Source organism: Culex quinquefasciatus, chromosome 3, assembly GCF_015732765.1.
Source record: "Culex quinquefasciatus strain JHB chromosome 3, VPISU_Cqui_1.0_pri_paternal, whole genome shotgun sequence".
NCBI lineage: Eukaryota > Metazoa > Arthropoda > Insecta > Diptera > Culicidae > Culex > Culex quinquefasciatus.
The window spans coordinates 162,113,381-162,134,669 of record NC_051863.1 but is presented as its reverse complement, the minus strand read 5'-3'; the positions used below and the strand labels follow the sequence as shown (position 1 = coordinate 162,134,669).

Sequence of the window (21,289 nt, the reverse complement as noted above, 5' to 3'; positions counted from 1 at the left end):
CCTCTCCCGTCCTGAACCATTGTCGTGTAGTCCGTAAGCCAGCCCCCTTCAGTCCTCGCTAGGCTCGGGGTGTGTATCTTTGAGCTCCACGAGCAACTACGACCAAGTTGATGACAATCTCCCCCCGGACCCATCCCGGCCCAGCCCAACCCAACAACTTGGCTCAATTTTTAAGCCCGATTAACTCACTACTCAAAGCCAAACACTAATTCCGTTCGTTTCTTCGTTTCCGTACTTTCTTCGCAGAGATTAATATCGGATTTAAAATTTCCCAACCTGTGGCCACCCAACCCACCGATTAAGGTAACGACCAGATTATCACCACCGTCGTCGAACGTCATTCAACAGATCAATTTTGTTCCAGATTTTAATTGCATTCTGCAAGAATGACCCCGTGTTCGAGGCGCTGGTCACCGCCAGCCACCGGCTCAACTTCGAGCCGACCTTCGTCAAGTCCCACGAGGCGGCCATCGAGGCGTTCCAGAACGTGGCCACCGGAGGGCATCACATAATCGTGGTGGACGCGCGGCACCCCCGGATCATCGAGGCGGACGCCCTGGGCAGGTGAGTGTGAGTGTGTGAGAGAGAGAGAGGAAGAGGAATAAAGTTTCGGCAGCACTGCTCGAAACGGTGAGCGCCTGCTGGTAGGCAACCACCTCAACACGCTGCTCGAAAATTCTAATTTAAAAATTTTCCACGCTTCAGTGTTCCGAGGATTAAATTAAAAGCTGTTAAAAAGCATTGTGTTGTTTGAGTACAACTGTGCTTTACCCCTGATTGCGTTCAGTACTAATTAAGCAAAAAATAATAATTCTTAAATATTATTCAATTCTTTTAACAGGTCCATTAGGAATTCAAAAGGTAGTCAACATACCACCATGGTAGCAGTAGTGAAGAAAAGGTAAGTTTTTTTCCAGCAATGATAACACAGACCATCAGAATACTGATATTTTTTCTAAAATTCCAAAATTTCGCAAGAAATCTTGGCATCAAACGCATTTTTTTCATAATTAGAACTATTCTCTCAGATTTTGGTCATTCGATTTTTTTGGATTTTTAAATCCGAATGAAACTTTGTTGGTGCTTTCGGTAAGCCCAAAGAAACCAGTTTGTCCATATAATTTTCCATACAAATTTGGCAGCTGTCCATACAAAAATGATATATAAAAATTCAAAAATCTGTATCTTTTGAAGCATTTTTTCGATCGATTTGATGTCTTCGGTAAAGTTGTATTTATGGATAAGGACTACACTAAACAAAGTAATACACGGTAAACACATTTTTTGTGAATTTTAATTTAACTTTTTTTCAGTAAAACTTGATTTGCAAAAAACACTCTTTTTATTTGATTTAGGGGAAATCAAATGCCAACTTTTCAGAATTTTTAAGGCTGTGCAAAAAATCTCAGCAACTAATGGTTCGATTTACAATGTTAAAACATGAAACATTCGTGAGATTTTTCGATCTTTTCGAAAACAATATTTTCAAGACTAACAAAATGACGTAATATTGAATGTTTGACCCATTTGAAATGTTAGTCTGGATTTAAAAGTTTTGAAAATATTGTTTTTGAAATGATCAAAAACATTTACGACTGTTTAATATTTCAACATTGAAAATCGGACCATTAGTTTCTGAGATATCGACATTAAAAAATTGTGTTATTTTTTTGGGTGAGACTTAGAAAACATAAATTTTCCAGTTTTTAAATCACTGCATAGCAATATCACAGCAACTAAGGGTCGTATCAACAAAGTTCAAAAAAGCAAAATATAGAGAATTTTCTAAGCTTTTCAAAAAAAAATTTTTTTCTACAGTGCGCAAACATGTGCACAAAATTTCACTAAAGTACTTTTTGATTGCAAATTTTATTTTACATCGAAAAATGAAGTTGAAAAATTTGTGCAACCAATATTTCCAATATTTTTTTGAGTCAGTATTTATTCATAAATTCATAATTCAGTTAATGATTTTTTGCACAATCTGAAAATTTCTGAAAAGTTGTCATTTGATGTCCCCTAAAACATATAAAAAAGTGTTTTTTTTGAAAATCAAGTTTTAGTGACATAAAATTAAATTAAAAATCACCATTTCATTTTGCCATCACCAACTAAAAAAAATATAATTCAATAAACAGGGTTAAGTCAAATTTTCCATTATGTTTCCATTATATTCTCTAAAACCTCTAGTACATATTCATAGTGTAGTCTCGATTTTCCCTAGTTGGTGGTAGTGACTTAAATATAATTTTAATTATTTTCTATATAAAACATTAAGACTTTCATCTAAAATTTTACATTGACTGGTATCACTTTATTTGTTGTAATTATTTTTATATTTTATAAACACACATCCGGGTCCGTGGTGTAGGGGTAAGCGTGGTTGCCTCTCACCCAGTCGGCCTGGGTTCGATCCCAGACGGTCCCGGTGGCAAATTTTGAGACGAGACTTGTCTGATCACGCCTTCCGTCGAATGGGGAAGTAAATGTTGGCCCCGGACTAGCCTAAAAAGGTTAGGTCGTTAGCTCAGTCCAGGTGTAGGAGTCGTCTCCCTGAGTCCTGTCCTGGTGGAGTCGCTGGTAGGCAGTTGGACTCACAATCCAAAGGTCGTCAGTTCGAATCCCGGGTGTAAAAGAGGTTTGCAATTGCCTCAACAATCAAGTCTTCGGACACCTAGTTTCGAGTAAGAATCTCGCAATCGGGAACGCCAAGGCAATGCTGTAGAGCGAATAATTTGATTTTTTTTTCGAAACACATTTAAAGAAATTAAATCTTTCATATGAAAAAATTTAAAAATATATTTATAAGACTTGTTTCATTTCAATCACGGTGTATTAGAAACTGTTGTGCATTTCAAATCCAAAGCACAACAAAGAAACAGAAACAACTTTTGAGCTATCTAAAAACTGCCATCCTTGTTGAGATTGATGTGTAGATTATCACCAATTGATAGTTTTTAAGTTAATTCTATGATGGCTGATATGATGGGTTTGAACCAGAGATGCCACTTGATTTTCTAATATGCCTGTAAAAAAGTCTGTGTATGTCTGTGCATTTATATAAAATTAAAATATATCAATTAACAATCTTTCAAATCCATCAGAAATTGCGTTCTTAAGAGGCAGTATTTGTAGATTCTGCTCGGTTTGTTCTAGAGGTCGTATCGAGGTGCTCCGATTTGGATGAAACTTTCAGCATTTGTTTGTCTATACATGAGATGAACTCATGCCAAATATGAGCCCTCTACGACAAAGGGAAAAGGGGTAAAACGGGCATTGAAGTTTGAGGTCCAAAAAACATGAAAAATGTTAAAATTGCTCGCATTTCCGTAAAACTTCATCAATTCCAACTCTCTTAGATGCATTCGAAAGGTATTTTAAAGCCCTTCAAAATGTGCTATAGACATCCAGGATTGGTTTGACTTTTTCTCATAGCTTTTGCAAATTACTGTTAAAAATGGATTTTTTTAAAACCTTAATAACTTTTTGCAACAGCCTCCAACACCCATACTCCCATAGGTCAAAAGTTAGGGAATTTCATGGACTATAAGCCTACGGTATTAACTTTTTGGCCAATCGCAGTTTTTCTCATAGTTTTATGATTTTTCTAGAACAAACATTTAACAACGTTAGTTTTTGCCCTGTAGGCCAAGAAGACGGCACTTTTTGGTCTCAATTTTGTCATATTCGGAATCCTCGGACAATTTCACGTAAGTTAGAAGTATTGGAGTTGTAATTTTGATTTAAAAAATAATTAAATAAAACATTTTTGAAAAAAGAAATAGATCTTATTTACCCTATGATCAATACGTCAAATGCTGTATCAAGTAGGCGAAAACTTGTTTTACCGCTAATTAGACAAAATGCTAAATAATATTTTAATTAATTCTAAATGGCATTTTTTCCAATCAAATTCAAAATTCCAACACCTCAATCTAATGTAAAATTTTCTGAGGATTCCGAATATGTCAAAATTGAGACCAAAAAGTGCCGCTATGGAGGCCTACAGGGCATAAACCAACGTTGTGAAATGTTTGTTCCAGAAAAATCGTAAAACTATGAGAAAAACTGCGATTGGCCAAAAAGTTAATACCGTAGGCTTATAGTCCATGAAATTCCCTAACTTTTGACCTATGGGAGTATGGGTGTTGGAGGCTGTTGCAAAAAGTTATTAAGGTTTTAAAAAAATCCATTTTTAACAGTAATTTGCAAAAGCTATGAGAAAAGTCAAACCAATCCTGGATGTCTATAGCACATTTTGAAGGGCTTTAAAATACCTTTCGAATGCATCTAAGAGAGTTGGAATTGATGAAGTTTTACGGAAATGCGAGCAATTTTAACATTTTTCATGTTTTTTGGACCTCAAACTTCAATGCCCGTTTTACCCCACTTCCCTTTGTCGTAGAGGGCTCATATTTGGCATGAGTTCATCTCATGTATAGACAAACAAACCCTGAAAATTTCATCCAAATCGGAGCACCTCGATACGACCTGTTTCACATCGGTGAAAAACTCGCTCTTAAGCGTTTGAAGACTAACGAAATAAGTTTCGACAAAAAAAATACAAAATATTAATTCAATGAAGTTTTTTTTTAAATCTGTGCACCTCAAAAAATGTCAGGCACAAACTCAAAAGTTTATGAACACAAATTTCATCATTTTTTTTTTGTTAAAAATATTGCTTAAGTGGTCATTACTTCAGAAAGAGTTGCCAGGTCTTGAAACATTAAGACAAATTGTAAAGGTTTTCCATAAACTACGAGGACACTTTTTTTTAAATCTCAGACCCACACTCAGGTCACACACCTATACTGCCTATGATCGCATAAATGTCCCATATGCATTTTCATCACTTTTGAGTTATTGATGCAGTTTTGTTCAAAATCGTGTGCTCTTTCAAAAGAGCCTATAACATCCAGTACTTTGTTCTAGAAATCAAGAGGAAATCCTGTTTTTTCGTGAAAACTTAACACGTAGCCTTATGTATGGGACAAACTTCAAATGCGTTTTTCTCAGCTTGCTGTTTTTGCATATGGGACATTTATGTGAACATGGGCAGTATAGACCTACACACAGACAGACAGACATTTGTTCAGTTTTTGATTCTGAGCCGAAAGGTATACATGAAGGTGGGTCTACGAGCTTTCTGTGAAAAGTTCATTTTTAGAGCTGGATTATATAGCCTTACCAAAACATAACAAATATAATGAAATCATAGATTTTATTAGGGTAATTCTCCGCCAACTCACACGAAATCGGGAAAAGTTGCCCCGACCCCTCTTCGATTTGCGTGAAACTTTGTCCTAAAGGGTAACTTTTGTCCCTGATCACGAAACCGAGGTCCGTTTTTTGATATCTCGTGACGGAGGGGCGGTACGACCCCTTCCATTTTTGAACATGTGAAAAAAGAGGTGTTTTTCAACAATTTGCAGCCTGAAACGGTGATGAGATAGAAATTTGGTGTTAAAGGGACTTTTGTGTAAAATTAGACGCCCGATTTGATGGCGTACTCAGAATTCCGAATAAACGTATTTTTCATCGAAAAAACACTAAAAAAGTTTTAAAAATTCTCCCATTTTCCGTTACTTGACTGTAAAAAAATTTGGAACCTGCCATTTTATGGGAAATTTAATGTACTTTTCGAATCTACATTGTCCCAAAAGGGTCATTTTTTCATTTAGAACAAAATTTTTCATTTTAAAATTTCGTGTTTTTTCTAACTTTGCAGGGTTATTTTTTAGAGTGTAACAATGTTCTACAAAGTTGTAGAGCAGACAATTACAAAAAAATTGATATATAGACATAAGGGGTTTGCTTATAAACATCACGAGTTATCGCGATTTTACGAAAAAAAGTTTTGAAAAAGTTGGTCGTCATCGATCATGGCCATTCATGGTCACCCGCGACAGACACGGACGACGAAACAAAGAGAAACGCAAAAAGTAACTTTTTCAAAACTTTTTTTCGTAAAATCGCGATAACTCGTGATGTTCATAAGCAAACCACTTATGTCCATTTATCAAAATTTTTGTAATTGTCTGCTCTACAACTTTTTACAACATTGTTACACTCTAAAAAATAACCCTGCAAAGTTAGAAAAAACACGAAATTTTAAAATGAAAAATTTTGTTCTAAATGAAAAAATGACCCTTCTGGGACAATGTAGATTCGGAAAGTACATTAAATATCCCATAAAATGACATGTTCCAGAATTTTTAAAACCTTTTTAGTGTTTTTTTCGATGAAAAATACGTTTATTCGGAATTCTGACTACGCCATCAAATCGGGCGTCTAATTTTACATAAAAGTCCCTTTGACACCAAATTTCTATCTCATCACCGTTTCAGGCTGCAAATTGTTGAAAAACACCTCTTGTTTCGCATGTTCAAAAATGGAAGGGGTCGTACCGCCCCTCCGTCACGAGATATCAAAAAACGGACCTCGGATTCGTGATCAGGGACAAAAGTTACCCCTTAGGACAAAGTTTCACGCAAATCGAAGAGGGGTCGGGGCAACTTTTCCCGATTTCGTGTGAGTTGGTAGAGAATTACCCATTACTGTTTTAAAAGTTTTTCCAGGGTCCTGGGAATTCTCGTGATTTAAAAAACATTTTTTCCCGTTTGGGACCATCCATAAACCACGTGGACACTTTTTGGGAATCTGTTGCCAAATACGGATTTCAATACATTTTTGAAAATTTATCTATGGCATTTTTAAATTTCGTTTGAGCGATGAACATAATTGTTTTGGAAAATATCCCATTGAGGATAACAAAATTTAAGTGTAAGAATTTTGGCGTCAGAGCCCTCCCAAGCTGCCTACCCAATCTTTAAAGCAAAGGTGATATCATTCTCTTCTCTTGGACTCAAAATATCCCGCACCTCATCAGCTGGGGAAAAGCAACAGGAAATGAAATTTGTCCGTGACAATGTGCCAATCTGGCCGGATTTGGCCTTGTGCACGTTCCAGCAGCGGCTCTCCAAACTGTGCCAGGGTCAAAAGTGTTCACCCCTCTTCCACGCCTGTACACACGGACCTGGGCGGGAAAATCGGTGTCAAGAAGCTTTAAAAACACGTGTGAAGTTGTTTCACTCCTTAATGGGTGTATTTTCCTGGCGAGAAGACAAATAAACCGCCATTTGTTGCTTAAAATAAGTCACAAACGAAAATGGGTGGTTTTCCCTTTGTGGGCAGAACATTTGGAGAAGTGAATCCTCGTGTTTTGAAATATGAGCAACAATAACCAGAACGAGGCTTCCATTTTTCAACTACTCCATTTCCTGAATGGGATTTCTCAACCCAGATTCAATTCTTTCCCGTATACGTGGTCTGCGTCTGTGAGTACATTTTTCATCATTTTTATGACTCCTTCCTCTCTCTTTTTTTTTCGTAGTGTATTCGAAAAGGACGACACGGCTGTGATTTCGCTGCTAGACGTTGGCTTCAACAGGGTGAGTAATGATGAACAAGTTATGAATGTGGAAGGCAAGAATTTTGCCTGCATTCGGGCGGAAATATGAACCAACTGCACTTGGTTGGGAAATGCGGTGGGGTAATGGTGGCAGTTGTTGAACGTTTGCATCTTGAGATGTTTTTCATAAACGAGAATATATCTTAAATTCCTTCGCCCATTCCTTAAAGCAGAGAGCAATGAAATTTCCTTCGCTTTTCCAGCGGTAGCGCTGCTCCTTAATGGAGCAATTCAATTCTATCGGTGAACATCCTTGTCGAAGTTGCTTCCGCAAAAGCTTCCTTTTCCCCGCTTTTTTTATTTGTATGCAATGCAAAAGTTCGTTTCCGAACATACACACCGACATACACCGAACGATAAATCAATTTAACTAAACCTAATTGAGCTGAACAGCGAGGCACGATGGCAACCAACCAAGAAAGTGTTGCCAGCTAAGTCAGAGTGGCAAAGTTTTCGAGCTTAAATTTTAGTCTTGATGTTGTTGCTGTTTTTTAGTTATAAAACAAATAAGAAAATGTTAAAATTTAACTTTATTTATTTTTTATTTTTTAAATTTTCTTCCTTTGAAATAAAATTAAATTTGAAAACTCAGTACAGTGTTGCCAAGTCGTAATTCTTTGAGACCTTCAACAACATTTCTAGAGTTTTTTTCAATAAGTCCTCAGTATAAAAAAATCCAGGTTTCTTTTTGAAATAACAACACTAAATATAAAACTAAAGCAAAACATAACCGGAGTAGAACACATTATTCAAATCTTGGAAAATACTCCCTTTCCTTTGCAAAGAACGGCACCCTCACTCAAGTCCAGCAGTCGTAGCTAATGGAATTATTTTCCATCTTCTCTGTTTCTTTTCATGGATCCTGCAAAATGTACATCGGAATTGCCACCCCACCTTCCACCACCCAGTGCATCATCGAGTCGCCCCACGTGTCCATCTGCTCGTCGGAGCTGCGGCAGATCCAGCACTCACTCGTCCGGCCACAGAATGTGATATCGACGCAACAGGTAAGCTTTGCACTCACGGAATCTTCCCGTACAACCGATGTACATGTTGGTCGAATTTTGTTTTGAAGTGAAACGAAAATATACTCAAAGTATTGCGTCCAAATGCAATCATCCACAAACTAACTTTGCAATGTTTGTGAAATAAAATGAGGTCCGTTGGTCCCGGTCCAGTATTTAATATCCCTTCCCAGTTATCGGTCCCACGAGTCAACAAAGTAAAACCAATTTCCATACCGACAAAAGTGTGCAGAATTCGAACGATGATAGCGGAGGACGTCGATGACTTTCCAAAGGGTGTCTTTCTGGCAAACTAATAACACAGTTCAACAAAAAATCAAATGTTTCTTGTCTCTGAGACGAGAATATGTGTTCCTAGTAGATTTTTGCCTGTTGAATCCGAATCCGGGTCCAGAATTGCTCCAAATGGTCCCAATTTTGAGATACACCAGTTTGAAATGTTAATTTAGGCCAAAATTAGCTACTCTGTCGACTATTTTACAATAGAATTATTGAATAAACAAATAAACCAATACATGTATCTTAAAGTTCACGTTTTCCCCTTTCTGAAACACCCCTGGTTTTTAAAATTTGATTGTTTCTACGCATATTTATAGCCATTTTAAAATTATAATTTGACTTGCATGCAAGTTGGAAAAACTTGAATGAGAACCAACTGAAAATATAATTTTAAAATGGCTATAAATATGCGTAGAAACAATCAAATTTTAAAAACCAGGGGTGTTTCAGAAAGGGGAAAACGTGAACTTTAAGATACATGTATTGGTTTATTTGTTTATTCAATAGTTCTATTGTAAAATAGTCGACAAAGTAGCTAATTTTGGCCTAAATTAACATTTCAAACTGGTGTATCTCAAAATTGGGACCATTTGGAGCAATTCTGGACCCGGATTCGGATTCAGCAGGCAAAATTCTACTAGGAACACATATACTCGTCTCAGAGACAAAATCTTGTTGGACTGTGTAATAAATGGCAGGCGGAGCGTGTATTCCTTGATTAAATTTTCCCTTCGGTTCCTAGCGAATGAGATCTCCGGCCAGGATTGTCCATCATCCTTCGATCAAACCAATCAGGATTCCTGGTAGAGCCGCGCACCGGTGTGGTTGATTCAAAGAGACCCCCACACTTGGACTTGGTGGCATTATTCAAACGGGTTGCTTTTCAAATCTGGATTATCGACCCTTGGGGGCGGGGGGGAAGATGCCTACCTGAGGCTTAGTGTCATTCTATGAGGTATGGCGAAAAAATCTTTATTTTAAATTCAAATTGTGCGCAAGAAAGGGGACCCAAAACTTATAGTCATAAAATAGGATCATGATCCCATTCCAAAAAAAAGTAAAAGTGTCTTAATAACGTCATGATCGTGCCATCTTGTCGCATTTTTTGGGCTTAATCGAATTAATGACGCCATTTTGTGCAACTTTGAATTTTTGTGACGTCAATAAGTGACAGGAAAAATTCCTTTTTCACTTAAAGCTGCAATCTTAAAATCCGAAAAAAATCTGCAATCTTAAAAAAAATATACATCGTTGCAAGATAAGTTTTTAGTACAGACGTTATCTTGCAGCTAGGGCTGCGGATTCGAGTCATATTTCAAACGACTCCGACTCCGGCTCCGGTTTTCAGCTCCAACCGACTCCGGTCTACCAATTCTAGCCGACTCCGACTCCGACTCCAGCTTCCAGTTCTCTCGTAAGGAATACACTGTAGAAAAAAAACAAAAACTGCTCGAATGGAAGTGCTCCATTGTTGACTCCGGCTCCGACTCCGACTGCGACTCCACAGCCCTGTTTGCAGCGATATTTTTTCAAAAATCATCGAATCTGCAAGATAACTTCAGCTCGAATTCTGCAAGGTAAATTCGGCACGATTTTTGCAAGATTACTTTTTTGTAAGGTAACATTCTGCAAGATTACTTCAGTTGGTTATTTTCATGAATAAATCAATCAAAATAAATTCCGTTCTAATACTTAGTTTAATTTATTCATAAAAATATTTAATCAATTATTCTGAATGAAATCGATATTACCTTGCAGTCTGGTTCTATGAAATCAGCTAAAGTTATCTTGATGAAAGTAATCTGGCCAAAATCGTGCTGAAGTTCCTAGCAGAAATTGAGCTGAAGTTATCTTGCAGATTCAACGATTTTACAAAAAAAAACATGCTGTAAGATAATTTCTGTACTAAAAAGTTATCTGCAGCGCTGTGCTCATTCGGCACATTCCTGATTTATTTATTCTTTATCGGCGCCAACCTAACTATTGCGAGCTTTATGCTCGGCTAGAGTACGGTCAACCAAGCTAAGCTAAAAAAATATCTGCAGCGATGTTTTTTTTAGTTGTTACTTTTTTTGCATCACAGGTATGGCGTCATCCATAAAGTACGTCACGCTCTAGGGGGGGAGGGGGGGGATGTCGCAAGTGTGACAAAGTGTGACAAGGAGGAGAGGGGGGGTACGTGAAACTGTGACGTCACGCTAGACAATTTCTTGAATACTAAAAATTCAGTCTTTAAAAAATTGTCATAAAAAAACTTTAATGTTTAATAACTTTACTCATAAATAAAACACGATTCAAGGCATTAAGAAACAGAGTTTTAGATGATAGATTTAATATGCTTAAATCATAAGATTTCAAAAAAAACTATTGATAATGATTTCTACAACATTCAAAAAAAATCCAAATACACCTGTAAAAATTCAAAACTTTCTCGATTGAACCTCGAATTTGAAAATAATCCAAATAATCATGCTAAAATTGTACAAAAAACAAGATGGTAAGGAGGGGGGGAGGGTCCGACAAAGCGTGACATACTTTTCGAGGGGGGGTCGGAGCAAGTGTGGCAAAGTATGTCATAAGGGGGAGGGGGTTATTTTTGGCCGATTTTAGCGTGACATACTTTATGGATGACGCCTATTATACGACACGCAATTTTGCATTTTCTTGTTGTCACAATTTGAACGATAAATAGGTACTAGAATTTTCATAAAATACCGTACATTTTTGAATAATCTACTTTTTAAAAACATGCAGTATGGCCGTCAAATGACACAAAATTTGGTTCAGATTTTCACTTTTCACCATTTCTTATGTATTTTTTTTACAAATTGTTGATTTTGTTAAAATGATTAAACTTTCAATAATTTGGGGAAAAAGCAACGCAAATTTTTGCTTAGATTACAATGTTTCGTGCAAAATATTCAAATTTTTACAAAACACCGTTTTTCTGAGACAGTATTTTACATATAAAACTGTAATTTAGTGAAAATCAAAACGTATTTTTGTCGTTTTGCAAATTATTAAAATTAGAGATAACAAAAGAAGGAAATTTTAGTATTAACGGTGCACATCAACCAGAGCTTTTGCACCCAGATTTTTCTTACAGACATTTTAGTATCTTCAAGACTACAGAAACTATTGAGATTATTTTTTATCCATTCACTAAGCTACTATTCCCGTAAAAATTTCAACCAAAATTTGTCAAAAAATAAAAATTAAAAAAATGGTAAAAATTTTAATGTTTACCACTGATTGTAAATTAGCGAAAGTAGATACAAAATATCGCGTTGTTTGATACCCATACGGTATTGTTCGAAACATTGAACCTTTAAACAGTGAAATTTGCTACCGTAAACCGGAGTGACATTGTACGGATTTTAGTTTTTTTTTTTTTCAAATAATATTCAACCAGTAAGACCAGTGGGTTTTTTCTTTAATAAAAATTGCTGTAAACAACAGATTTGTTGAAAATTGTTAATTCAATAACCGGTATGACTTCGACACGCACTAGGTTTGTTACGAACTTCAACCTAAAAGGGAGAATGAAAGTGAGAATATTGAATAAATTACGTTATAAGTGAAGTTTCCTTTAATGCTTCATTTGAAAAAAATACAATCGACTGTTTATTCAACTGAAATAATCAAAAATTATATAAATGTAATGCTTAATGTTGATGATTGATTGTTTTTTTTTAGTTTTAATGCTCAAAACCATTTTATATCATAAAATAAATACGGGTAATTCTCTACCAACTCACACGAAATCGGAAAAAGTTGCCCCGACCCCTCTTCGATTTGCGTGAAACTTTGTCCTAAGGGGTAACTTTTGTCCCTGATCACGAATCCGAGGTCCGTTTTTTGATATCTCGTGACGGAGGGGCGGTACGACCCCTTCATTTTTGAACATGCGAAAAAAGAAGTGTTTTTCAATAATTTGCAGCCTGAAACGGTGATGAGATAGATGAAAAATACGTTTTTTTCGGAATTCTGAGTACACCATCAAATCGGGCGTCTAATTTTTATAAAAGTCGCTTTGACATCAAATTTCTATCTCATCACCGTTTCAGGCTGCAAATTATTGAAAAACACCTCTTTTTTTCGCATGTTCAAAAATGGAAGGGGTCGTACCGCCCCTCCGTCACGAGATATCAAAAAACGGACCTCGGATTCGTAATCAGGAACAAAAGTTACCCCTTAGGACTAAATTTCACGCAAATCGAAGAGGGGTCGGGGCAACTGCTGTGTGAGTTGGCGGAGAATTACCCATACATTTTTGTAGCCACCAAAATGTGGAAGCATGATTGAAAAAAATCAAAGTATACTTCGAAAATTGTTCTACTGAAAATGCCTATACACGGAGAAAAAAGAGTTCCTAAATTCGTGAACAAGCGTTCATGAAAATGGGAACCTCGAACAAAGTGTTCAAATTCCATGGTACGATTTTGAAAAACGTACCATGAAATTGAACACTTTGTTCGTGGTTCCCATTTTCATGAACGCTTGTTCACGATTTTGGGAACTCTTTTTTCTCCGTGTAAATCTAAAGATATTCTGGAATTGTGTTGCAATATCGCTCAAGATGGGAAAGGTACAAACTAAGTTCTTAATGCAAAATTTGCTAAAAAAAATACGAAAATAAAGTCGGGTTTTCCGATTTATTTATTTTTTCGCTAAAAAAAAATTAGGAATTGAGAGTGGTTCAAAATCTTTTTTTTTATGCTTTCTTTAAACGTCAGAAGTGACAAATATTTATTTATTTATTGTTGAATGAAAATGTGGAGGTAACTCATCTTTTGCCATTTTTCCATGTGTCCCCTGTCTAGGATGCGTGGACGACCCGGTTAAATTTATGACTGGAACATTTACCTGCACAAGAGTGGTAGGGGAGCTGGGGGTAAGACGGCCACCCTAAGGGAGAAGTCTCATAAAATTTACACAGCAGATTATTTTGATCTCAAATTACGTACATATTGTTCTACCAATAGTCCATTATAGAAATGACAAAAATTAGTTGGTTTAAAAAACAATTTTCAAAAGTTTTCAGTTTCATTTAAAAAAAATTGATGTCGTATATATATTAAATACGCGGGGTAAGACGGTCACCCATGACGATCAGTGCTAAAAATTAACCTAATAACTTTGCTAAATCCATATTTCATAATAATTCATATTTTGGCTCAGTAAATTTCATATCATTGCGACCACATTTTATGAAAAACTGTGAATTTTTACTACAAAACAAACACAATTTGATGCGAAATAATTAGTATTTCGATTAGAATAAGTGAATCAAAACTATGTAAACAATATTAAATTAGCAATCTTTATGAAAAGTTTGATAGGATTTCAAACTATTCAATGAGTTTGAAATTATTTGAAGACAGGAAAACATATTATTATCTAACAAAGATGCCTAAGTTGTTATTAAAGAAAATTACATCCAGTTTCAAGTTCAAAAATTATTTGTTTATTTTGAGCTATTTTTATACTTTTTCAATCAATATGTTTGGCAAAGTTGCATTATTTGCATTATTAAGCATGAGGAACAGTATTGCTAAACATTTTAGTAATATTCATTAGTATATTGATTAAAACAGTGGGGTGGCCGTCTTACCCCCAGCTCCCCTTTGTGGGCGGACATTATGTGGAAGGATTGTGGGTGAAACTCATTTCAAGATACCGTAAACCGGGGTGACTTTGATAGGATTTCAATTTGTTTTTAGAATATTTTCCAACAGGTAAGGTTTTTCTCAAGATTATTATTTTTAAAACATGTACTGGGGTAGACCACACAAAGTCCATGCACTATTTCGGAAAAAAAAAGTTTTTTCAATAATGTTGAGAAAAATAGTTACGTTAAAAATTCTTAGTTTTGATTCCGGGGTGACTTTGATAGTCATAGTTTTTCTTGTTAAACTCATATTTAAGATGTTCAAACTTTAATTGTACGCTAAATGTACCAGCACTAAAGTAGCTGATATAGTTTTTAAGAAAAAAAATCAATGTTTAAATTTATTAAACTAAGTGTATAAGCTTTTTAGCAAAATACATATAAATTTTAGATAAAATTGTTAAAAAGTCGAAATTTTGCCTGAAATTTGTTAAAACTAGTTTTGTTTATAAAATTATCGATTTATATTGCATTTTATACTGAATTCGAAGCACGAACCACAAGTTTTCACATTTTACATGAAATTTGTTCAACTGAAATTGCCAATAAATTTGGAGATTTTTTTTAATCGTGTTTCAAAAATACATATTATTTACTATTTACAAACTTTTTTAACCTTCTCCTAGTGAAAAATTGTCCAAAGAATCCGGAAATGCATTCCGTTTTCCGATTAAAAATCATGTTCATTGAGAAAGTCATGACACTTTGAAAAGTTTAAAATAATGACTTGCATCATATTTTCTTAACTATAGTTAACTAACTTTTTAAACTTATCAAAATTTTATGAAAAGTTCTTCTTGAGGTACTTTGAACACTTCTCTACCCGTATAGTATGTTTCTAAGCCATTCCTTACGTATTTTAATTGTACTCTTCATTTTGCGGAAAAATCGCAAACCTATCAAAGTCACCCCGGCTATCAAAGTCACCCCGTTTTACGGTACTACATACTACCATGAGGAAGATGAAATATGGCTATGGGATGAATGAATTTAAATTACTAGTCTCAACCTTGGGACAGTTTTTGCGTACAGTAGCACTCGCTGATAGCGGAAAAGCCTTTAAGTGTAACACATTTACATACCTTAATTTTGCTTTTGCTTTTGACGTTTCGATGTTAGGCCTTAATCCGAATGAAATAAATGTTGGTTAAATTAATAAAGTTTCCAAAAGCCCAAAATGCACGTATGACACATTGCTCGTTTACAACGATATGTCAAAATGTAATTGGGACAGTTTTGCATCATGGATGGATGGTGCTCGTTGATATTTACGATAAATCCCAACTATTACGGAAGGAAGCTATTGGGTCTTCCGGTAGTAGGGCAATCTGTACAATTTACTACCGGACACTTACATGACTGAATACATGAATTTTGCTATGGTCCTAGACCAAACTGACCATCGGATTGTACTCATTTGCGGCCCACACCACACTTACCCCTCTCGGAATAATGTATATTCAATTACCTCTTCTCTCTATCTACTTTGCAGGCTCTTTACACGGCCCTGCACCGCTCGAGGGAGGCCATCATCATCACGGACGACTCGTTGCGGGCCCAGTACGCAAACCGGGCTAGCGAACGTATTTTAAACATGAAGTTGGTCAGTATCACCATGAAGTAGACTTTTTTTAACGTGCAGATTAAATTTTTGTTCCAAAAACAACAGGACGAAATCGTTGGCCGTTCGCTGAGCGAGCTGGTTACGGCCGACGTGAGCAACATTTTATCTCAAACCAGTAGACATAAGGATTACGAAGGTTTCATCAGCACGCGGCGAAAATCGCAGGAAACGCTCCACATCCACGTGCGCGCCGTACCTGTCTCATGCATCGGAAGGTAGGCCTCGATTAAAAGTTCCGGCGATATTGTAAAATTTTCTAACCTCAAAAATTGCATCCCCTCCTCAGGAGTCCCACCCATCTCGTATTAATCCTGGAGTCCCCGGCGAGCGGCACGACCCTCTCGGCGCTGGCCAGTGACGCCCTGCAGACCCTGCCCCAGGGCAAGGAGGTGGCCCGCGGTTCGCTGCACTCGATCCGCCGCGGCAGCTTCGACGTCCGGTCGATCGCCTCGGACGGGCTGCGCCGGACCAGCCTGGCCAAGCTGTCGCAGCTGCCGCTGGAGGCGCCCATCACCAAGGTGCTAAGCCTGCTGGCCCAGGTGCAGGAGAACTGCTCCCAGGACGAGTCCAAGCTGCTGGACCGCGTGATGGAGTTCCTGAAGCGCGAGGGGCTGTACAGTCCCCAGATGAAGGAGATCCGCACCGAGGACCCGGTCGCGACCGATCTGATCGGGGCGCTGCTGACGGTGAGTGGAGAGAGCATTTCTCGAGGATTTTTTTGTTTTTTTTTACATTCCACAAGGACTAATTATAATTATGGAGCTTTAACGTGAAGACTTCCATCATTGTCATGATTTTTCGTTCAAAGATATAAATTTTGCGTCGCTTTCAATATTTTGACAAAATTAAAAAACAAGTTGTTTAGAATAGTGCCCTACACATGCTGATTCCTGTTGGTAAAGATTATCCCATTCCATGTAAAGTTATGGAAACCGTCATTAATCAATGATTGCCAACTAGGACGTCAATGACTGTGCCACAAAATTATATACATTTTGAAGCACATTTGATTTAGATCAAAAATTCATTCAGTGGCTTCAAGAAGGCAACAACCGGCACATGCTGATTCCTTTTTGTGCTGAAATTCCTTAAATTGAATGTAATACAGAATATTTTATAGTGATGATCAATTTTCTTCGAAAATGATCAACGGCTTCACCTTAAAACCAATGTTTTGGTTTTATTCTCACACCATCAATTTCAAGCTCTCCAACCACATTTGAATTAAATTTGAGTGGTTGATTGTCTTTAACATTACCAAATGCATTATTTAACTGTTTCATCACGGCATTTTTGGAAAGAACTTCTTCATTACTTCATAGCATCTTTGAGGTAACGTAACACATTTAAGAAGGGAAGAGTTGGACGACTGCGTAACGCGACATGATAATAATTTTGTACTGTAATTGCAATTGTATCAAAATATCAAACAGGGAATGAGGAAGAGAAAGAGACAGGTCCTGTGAGATATCAGAATAAAAAAAGGTTATAATACACGAGTTTACGTGACACAAAAAAAAGATTGCTGGAGAACAGTTTATTAATTAGAGCCTCTTAAAAAATAATTGCTTCAGCAAAAGACCACATGGCTGTTCAATGCAGAAGTACGCGATGACCGCAAACAGAATGAAACTACAAAGGAGTGGCAGAATCCAAACTACGAACCAGAACTCTACCTCCGGCATTGGAGAGAACCAGTTCGAAATGAGTCGAAAAACGGGAACATGCACCAAATACAAGCTGTAGGTCAGCTTGCCCAGGCTGGTCAACGCCTTGGAAGCCAAGAATCTGCGAACGACACCTACAATGGATTTTGGTTCAAGTTGTTAATTCTGTTAAATAAATTTAAGAAAACATTGGAGTTACCTTGTGGTTTCTGGAAGCAATCGACAAAGGTCACACTTGCAACAATGACCGCGGCGTTCCGGTACAGAACGGAGTGAATCAAGGTCAACCAGGAAGAACGCGGTATCTCGAATTGGTAGAAGATGAATGTCGGAACGAACGCTAGAACCAGCATTGGAATTCGTGCAATTTTAAGAACTCTGAAAAGCTTAAAAGAGAGGCTTAGTTATTGTCTAGTACAAATTTACACAGAACACAAATTACCAAAGAATCTGCAAAGTTCAATTTGCTGTGCTTATGCTGGTGGTACAGATAACCGACGACCACCCCAGCTAAATAACAATTAAAATTAGAATAGCCTGGTGCATAAATGTGGTTAAACCATGGTTGATACATAAAGAAAAACTGAAGATTGCTGAAACATTATTGCTTTTGGATGAAAATTACATTCACATAAACAGTAAAACTATTCCATTACCTCAACATTGCAGGCACAGATGATTCTAGTTCATGCAAGTGTATATTCCCGATAGGAATTGCCACTGCAATAACAACGCTAGTCCATAGTACAGTACTGGCATGTTTCGGATACTTGCAACAGGTCGCCAGCAACAGCATAGCCACAAGAAACAGCTGTAAATCAGCTGCCAAATACCAGCTCTGAATGTTGCACCGTTCGCCACTAAATGCTGGAAGATTATTCAGAAACAGTACATTGGTCCACCACATCTTGCGGCATCGAGCCTGTTCTTGGGTAATCATTTTGTATCCAACGGGACCCACTTGGATTCCCGGAAGGTCAGGAGCTACGATTGACCACAATATGAAAAAGTAGTAAAGCGGTGCAATACGGATCAAACGATGAATGAAACTTCCTCTGATCAAATTGAAATCAAACTCATGCTTCTGGTCTACATACGCTAAGACGGCGTTTGTTACCAAGAGTCCACTGATGGCCAAGAATATCTGTACGGAAACAATGCTTGCCGTGGATACGTCTATCATCAAAGGGTTCTTCATTAACTATAACAAGGAATCTTATTTAAATTTATATGGAACTTCTATAATAAAAACTCACATTTTCTGCAAATTCGGGGCTACCCATAGGCATATACCCTACAAACATAATAATGTGCGTGGCCATAACCCATAGGTTCATGAAAACTCGAAGTCCTTCTAGGTATCCAAATTCCCGGTAAAGTTCACTTTTGGACTGTTGCGTGAGGCGGTCCCAGTTGCGTCTCACCGAGAATGATGTTACAATTATATGGTCTAGAATGGCATAAATAAGAACGATTCGATGCTGTCATCAGCATGATCCTACCTTTGATCCGATCTGAACCAAGCCACTCAAGCACGTTGGAACCAACCATCGGAATGAAAATTATCAACATGATTGCGTAAAATGTACTCATTAACCAATCTGGAGTATTTCTTGCACTTCCCAGCTCATCTTTCGAAGTGCAGTACTCAATCTCCGAGTAGGCATGGCGATCGAGGGTGTAATTCCGTTCCAGACGGTTATTTACACAAATGTTGATCAACTCGTCGTACCGAGCATTAAAAGGATCCAGATAGTGATCCCAGAAATCAACCGGAAAGATATACTAAAAGAAAATTGATCATAATAAAGTTCATGTATCGCATTTTGAATTACAACTCACCGTGAAATTGATTGGAAATTTCGGCTTAAACAAACGCTGGCGATCTTCCAAACTGACATCTCTTAGTTCTCGTTGACATTCTTCAACACAAACGCCCCAATCCAACAGATTGCGCCTAAAATCGCTGATGATTCGTGGCGAGTCCTGTAACGGATACAAATCCAACATTTTTCTTAAATTTAAATGCAAAACTACTCACAAACGGATCACGATCCTCTTCGAACACAACTTTAACAAAGCAGTACACTCCGGCGGTGGTGTGGTCGTTCCCCTGGCGGCACCGGTCATAGTCATCGTATCGGTACAGCGGAGGAACTATTTCAGAACTCAGGCTCAAAGTGACCAGTCCCGCTAGAACAATCAGAACCGAACTTGGCGCCATGCTTTTGCGTTGTCAACTGCTCCTGTGCGCAGTTGCACTATCACTGACTGTCGCACTTTCATTGAAGATTGCATTCTGCACAGATGTCCTTCAAAACGAGGGAGGCTTGAAACTGGTCCAGCTAGATTTGTGGCCTTAACGGTACTTTCAATTTGGATTTAACTGATGAGTGTTGTTTTTTGGGGGTTTTGTCAAAAATGGTGCAGACATCCCAAATGTTCGGAACGGTTTACAGATCGGCCGTGAGCAAAAAAATTATAGAAAATCGATAGTCGAACCTTCATGTGGAAGCTTTTCTTGGGATCTTTCGATTGATGTATAGACCGGCTGTAATTTTTTACGTTTTATATCAACTTCTTAAGGAAAAACATTGACACACGAAAACCACAAATTCGGAACACTTTTTTCTCACGGATGTTAACAAACCCTGGTTCTCTGCAGGAGTACAGATATTTAACAAAATAATGACTTCACACTCTAAAATCAATGAAACTCAAGCTTAGTATGTTTTATACATGGTCTGATGACTTTTTTGTGGAAATATCAGTTAAATTCAGGTGTTCCACAATTGTGGTAGGCACAATAACACCCCACCATTATGAAACAGGCAATTTGGAGGCAGTGTCTTGCTGCTCGGGATAAAATTGTCTTGCAATGAAGTTTTTGGCTAAAAAGTACTGCATTTACTAGTACAGGATAGCAAGAGAAAGTTCACATAAAGGTCCTAAAAATAGTAGGATCTACAGAAAAGCTGCATTTGGCATGCTATTGACAAATTATCACAAAATTGCTCCGAATTTGTGGATGTTCCGAATATGTGGGAAGACTGTACGTAAATATTCAAACAGCTGTACTGCTCATGTTCGCATAAATGTCCCATATGCAAAAAACAGCAAGCTGAGAAAAACGCATTTGAAGTTTGTCCCATACATAAGGCTACGTGTTAAGTTTTCACGAAAAAACTGGATTTCCTCCTTATTTCTACAGGGTGTATTTTTTCGAGACCTCAAAGATAAAAAAATTCGGTATGTCTGATATTTGGCACCGTGAAAGAAGGGCGCTTTCCCGGCATTTTGCGGGGTATACCGAAATATTTCGTCGGGGGGTCTAGAACAACTTTTTTTTTTGAAGATTATTTTTCGATTTCATGGGATATTTGTTCAAAAAATCACAGAAAATCGGTGTATTGACGTTGATATCACTCAAATTTCTTATGAATATGCCTTGGGGACTCTAACCAACTATATTTGACCAATATTTGACCTCCAATAAAGAAATTCGAACCAAACTTACCAGATTTCTAGCTTTCTTTGAAATTACCCCTTAGT

General features: G+C 37.3%; 1 protein-coding gene and 1 long non-coding RNA gene across 16 annotated transcripts in view; one reads left to right on the top strand and one right to left on the bottom strand.

The window, feature by feature from the left end:
• The window catches only part of LOC6037257 (high affinity cAMP-specific and IBMX-insensitive 3',5'-cyclic phosphodiesterase 8), a 368,336-nt gene that overhangs the window by 330,649 nt on the left and 16,398 nt on the right, over nucleotides 1–21,289 (top strand). For all 15 annotated transcript variants that reach the window (XM_038265561.1, XM_038265562.1, XM_038265559.1 and 12 more), the window contains 8 exons: nucleotides 247–303; nucleotides 365–564; nucleotides 842–901; nucleotides 7,394–7,451; nucleotides 8,380–8,478; nucleotides 15,939–16,049; nucleotides 16,116–16,285; nucleotides 16,357–16,756. In XM_038265561.1, coding sequence (XP_038121489.1) covers nucleotides 247–303; nucleotides 365–564; nucleotides 842–901; nucleotides 7,394–7,451; nucleotides 8,380–8,478; nucleotides 15,939–16,049; nucleotides 16,116–16,285; nucleotides 16,357–16,756 — 1,155 coding nt within the window. The remainder of the gene's footprint in view (nucleotides 1–246; nucleotides 304–364; nucleotides 565–841; nucleotides 902–7,393; nucleotides 7,452–8,379; nucleotides 8,479–15,938; nucleotides 16,050–16,115; nucleotides 16,286–16,356; nucleotides 16,757–21,289) is intronic.
• Nucleotides 18,898–19,281, bottom strand: LOC6037256. The gene is made up of 3 exons (XR_005278879.1): nucleotides 19,240–19,281; nucleotides 18,994–19,187; nucleotides 18,898–18,938 (listed from the first exon to the last, which is right to left on the bottom strand). It is a non-coding gene; the product is annotated as an uncharacterized LOC6037256 (long non-coding RNA).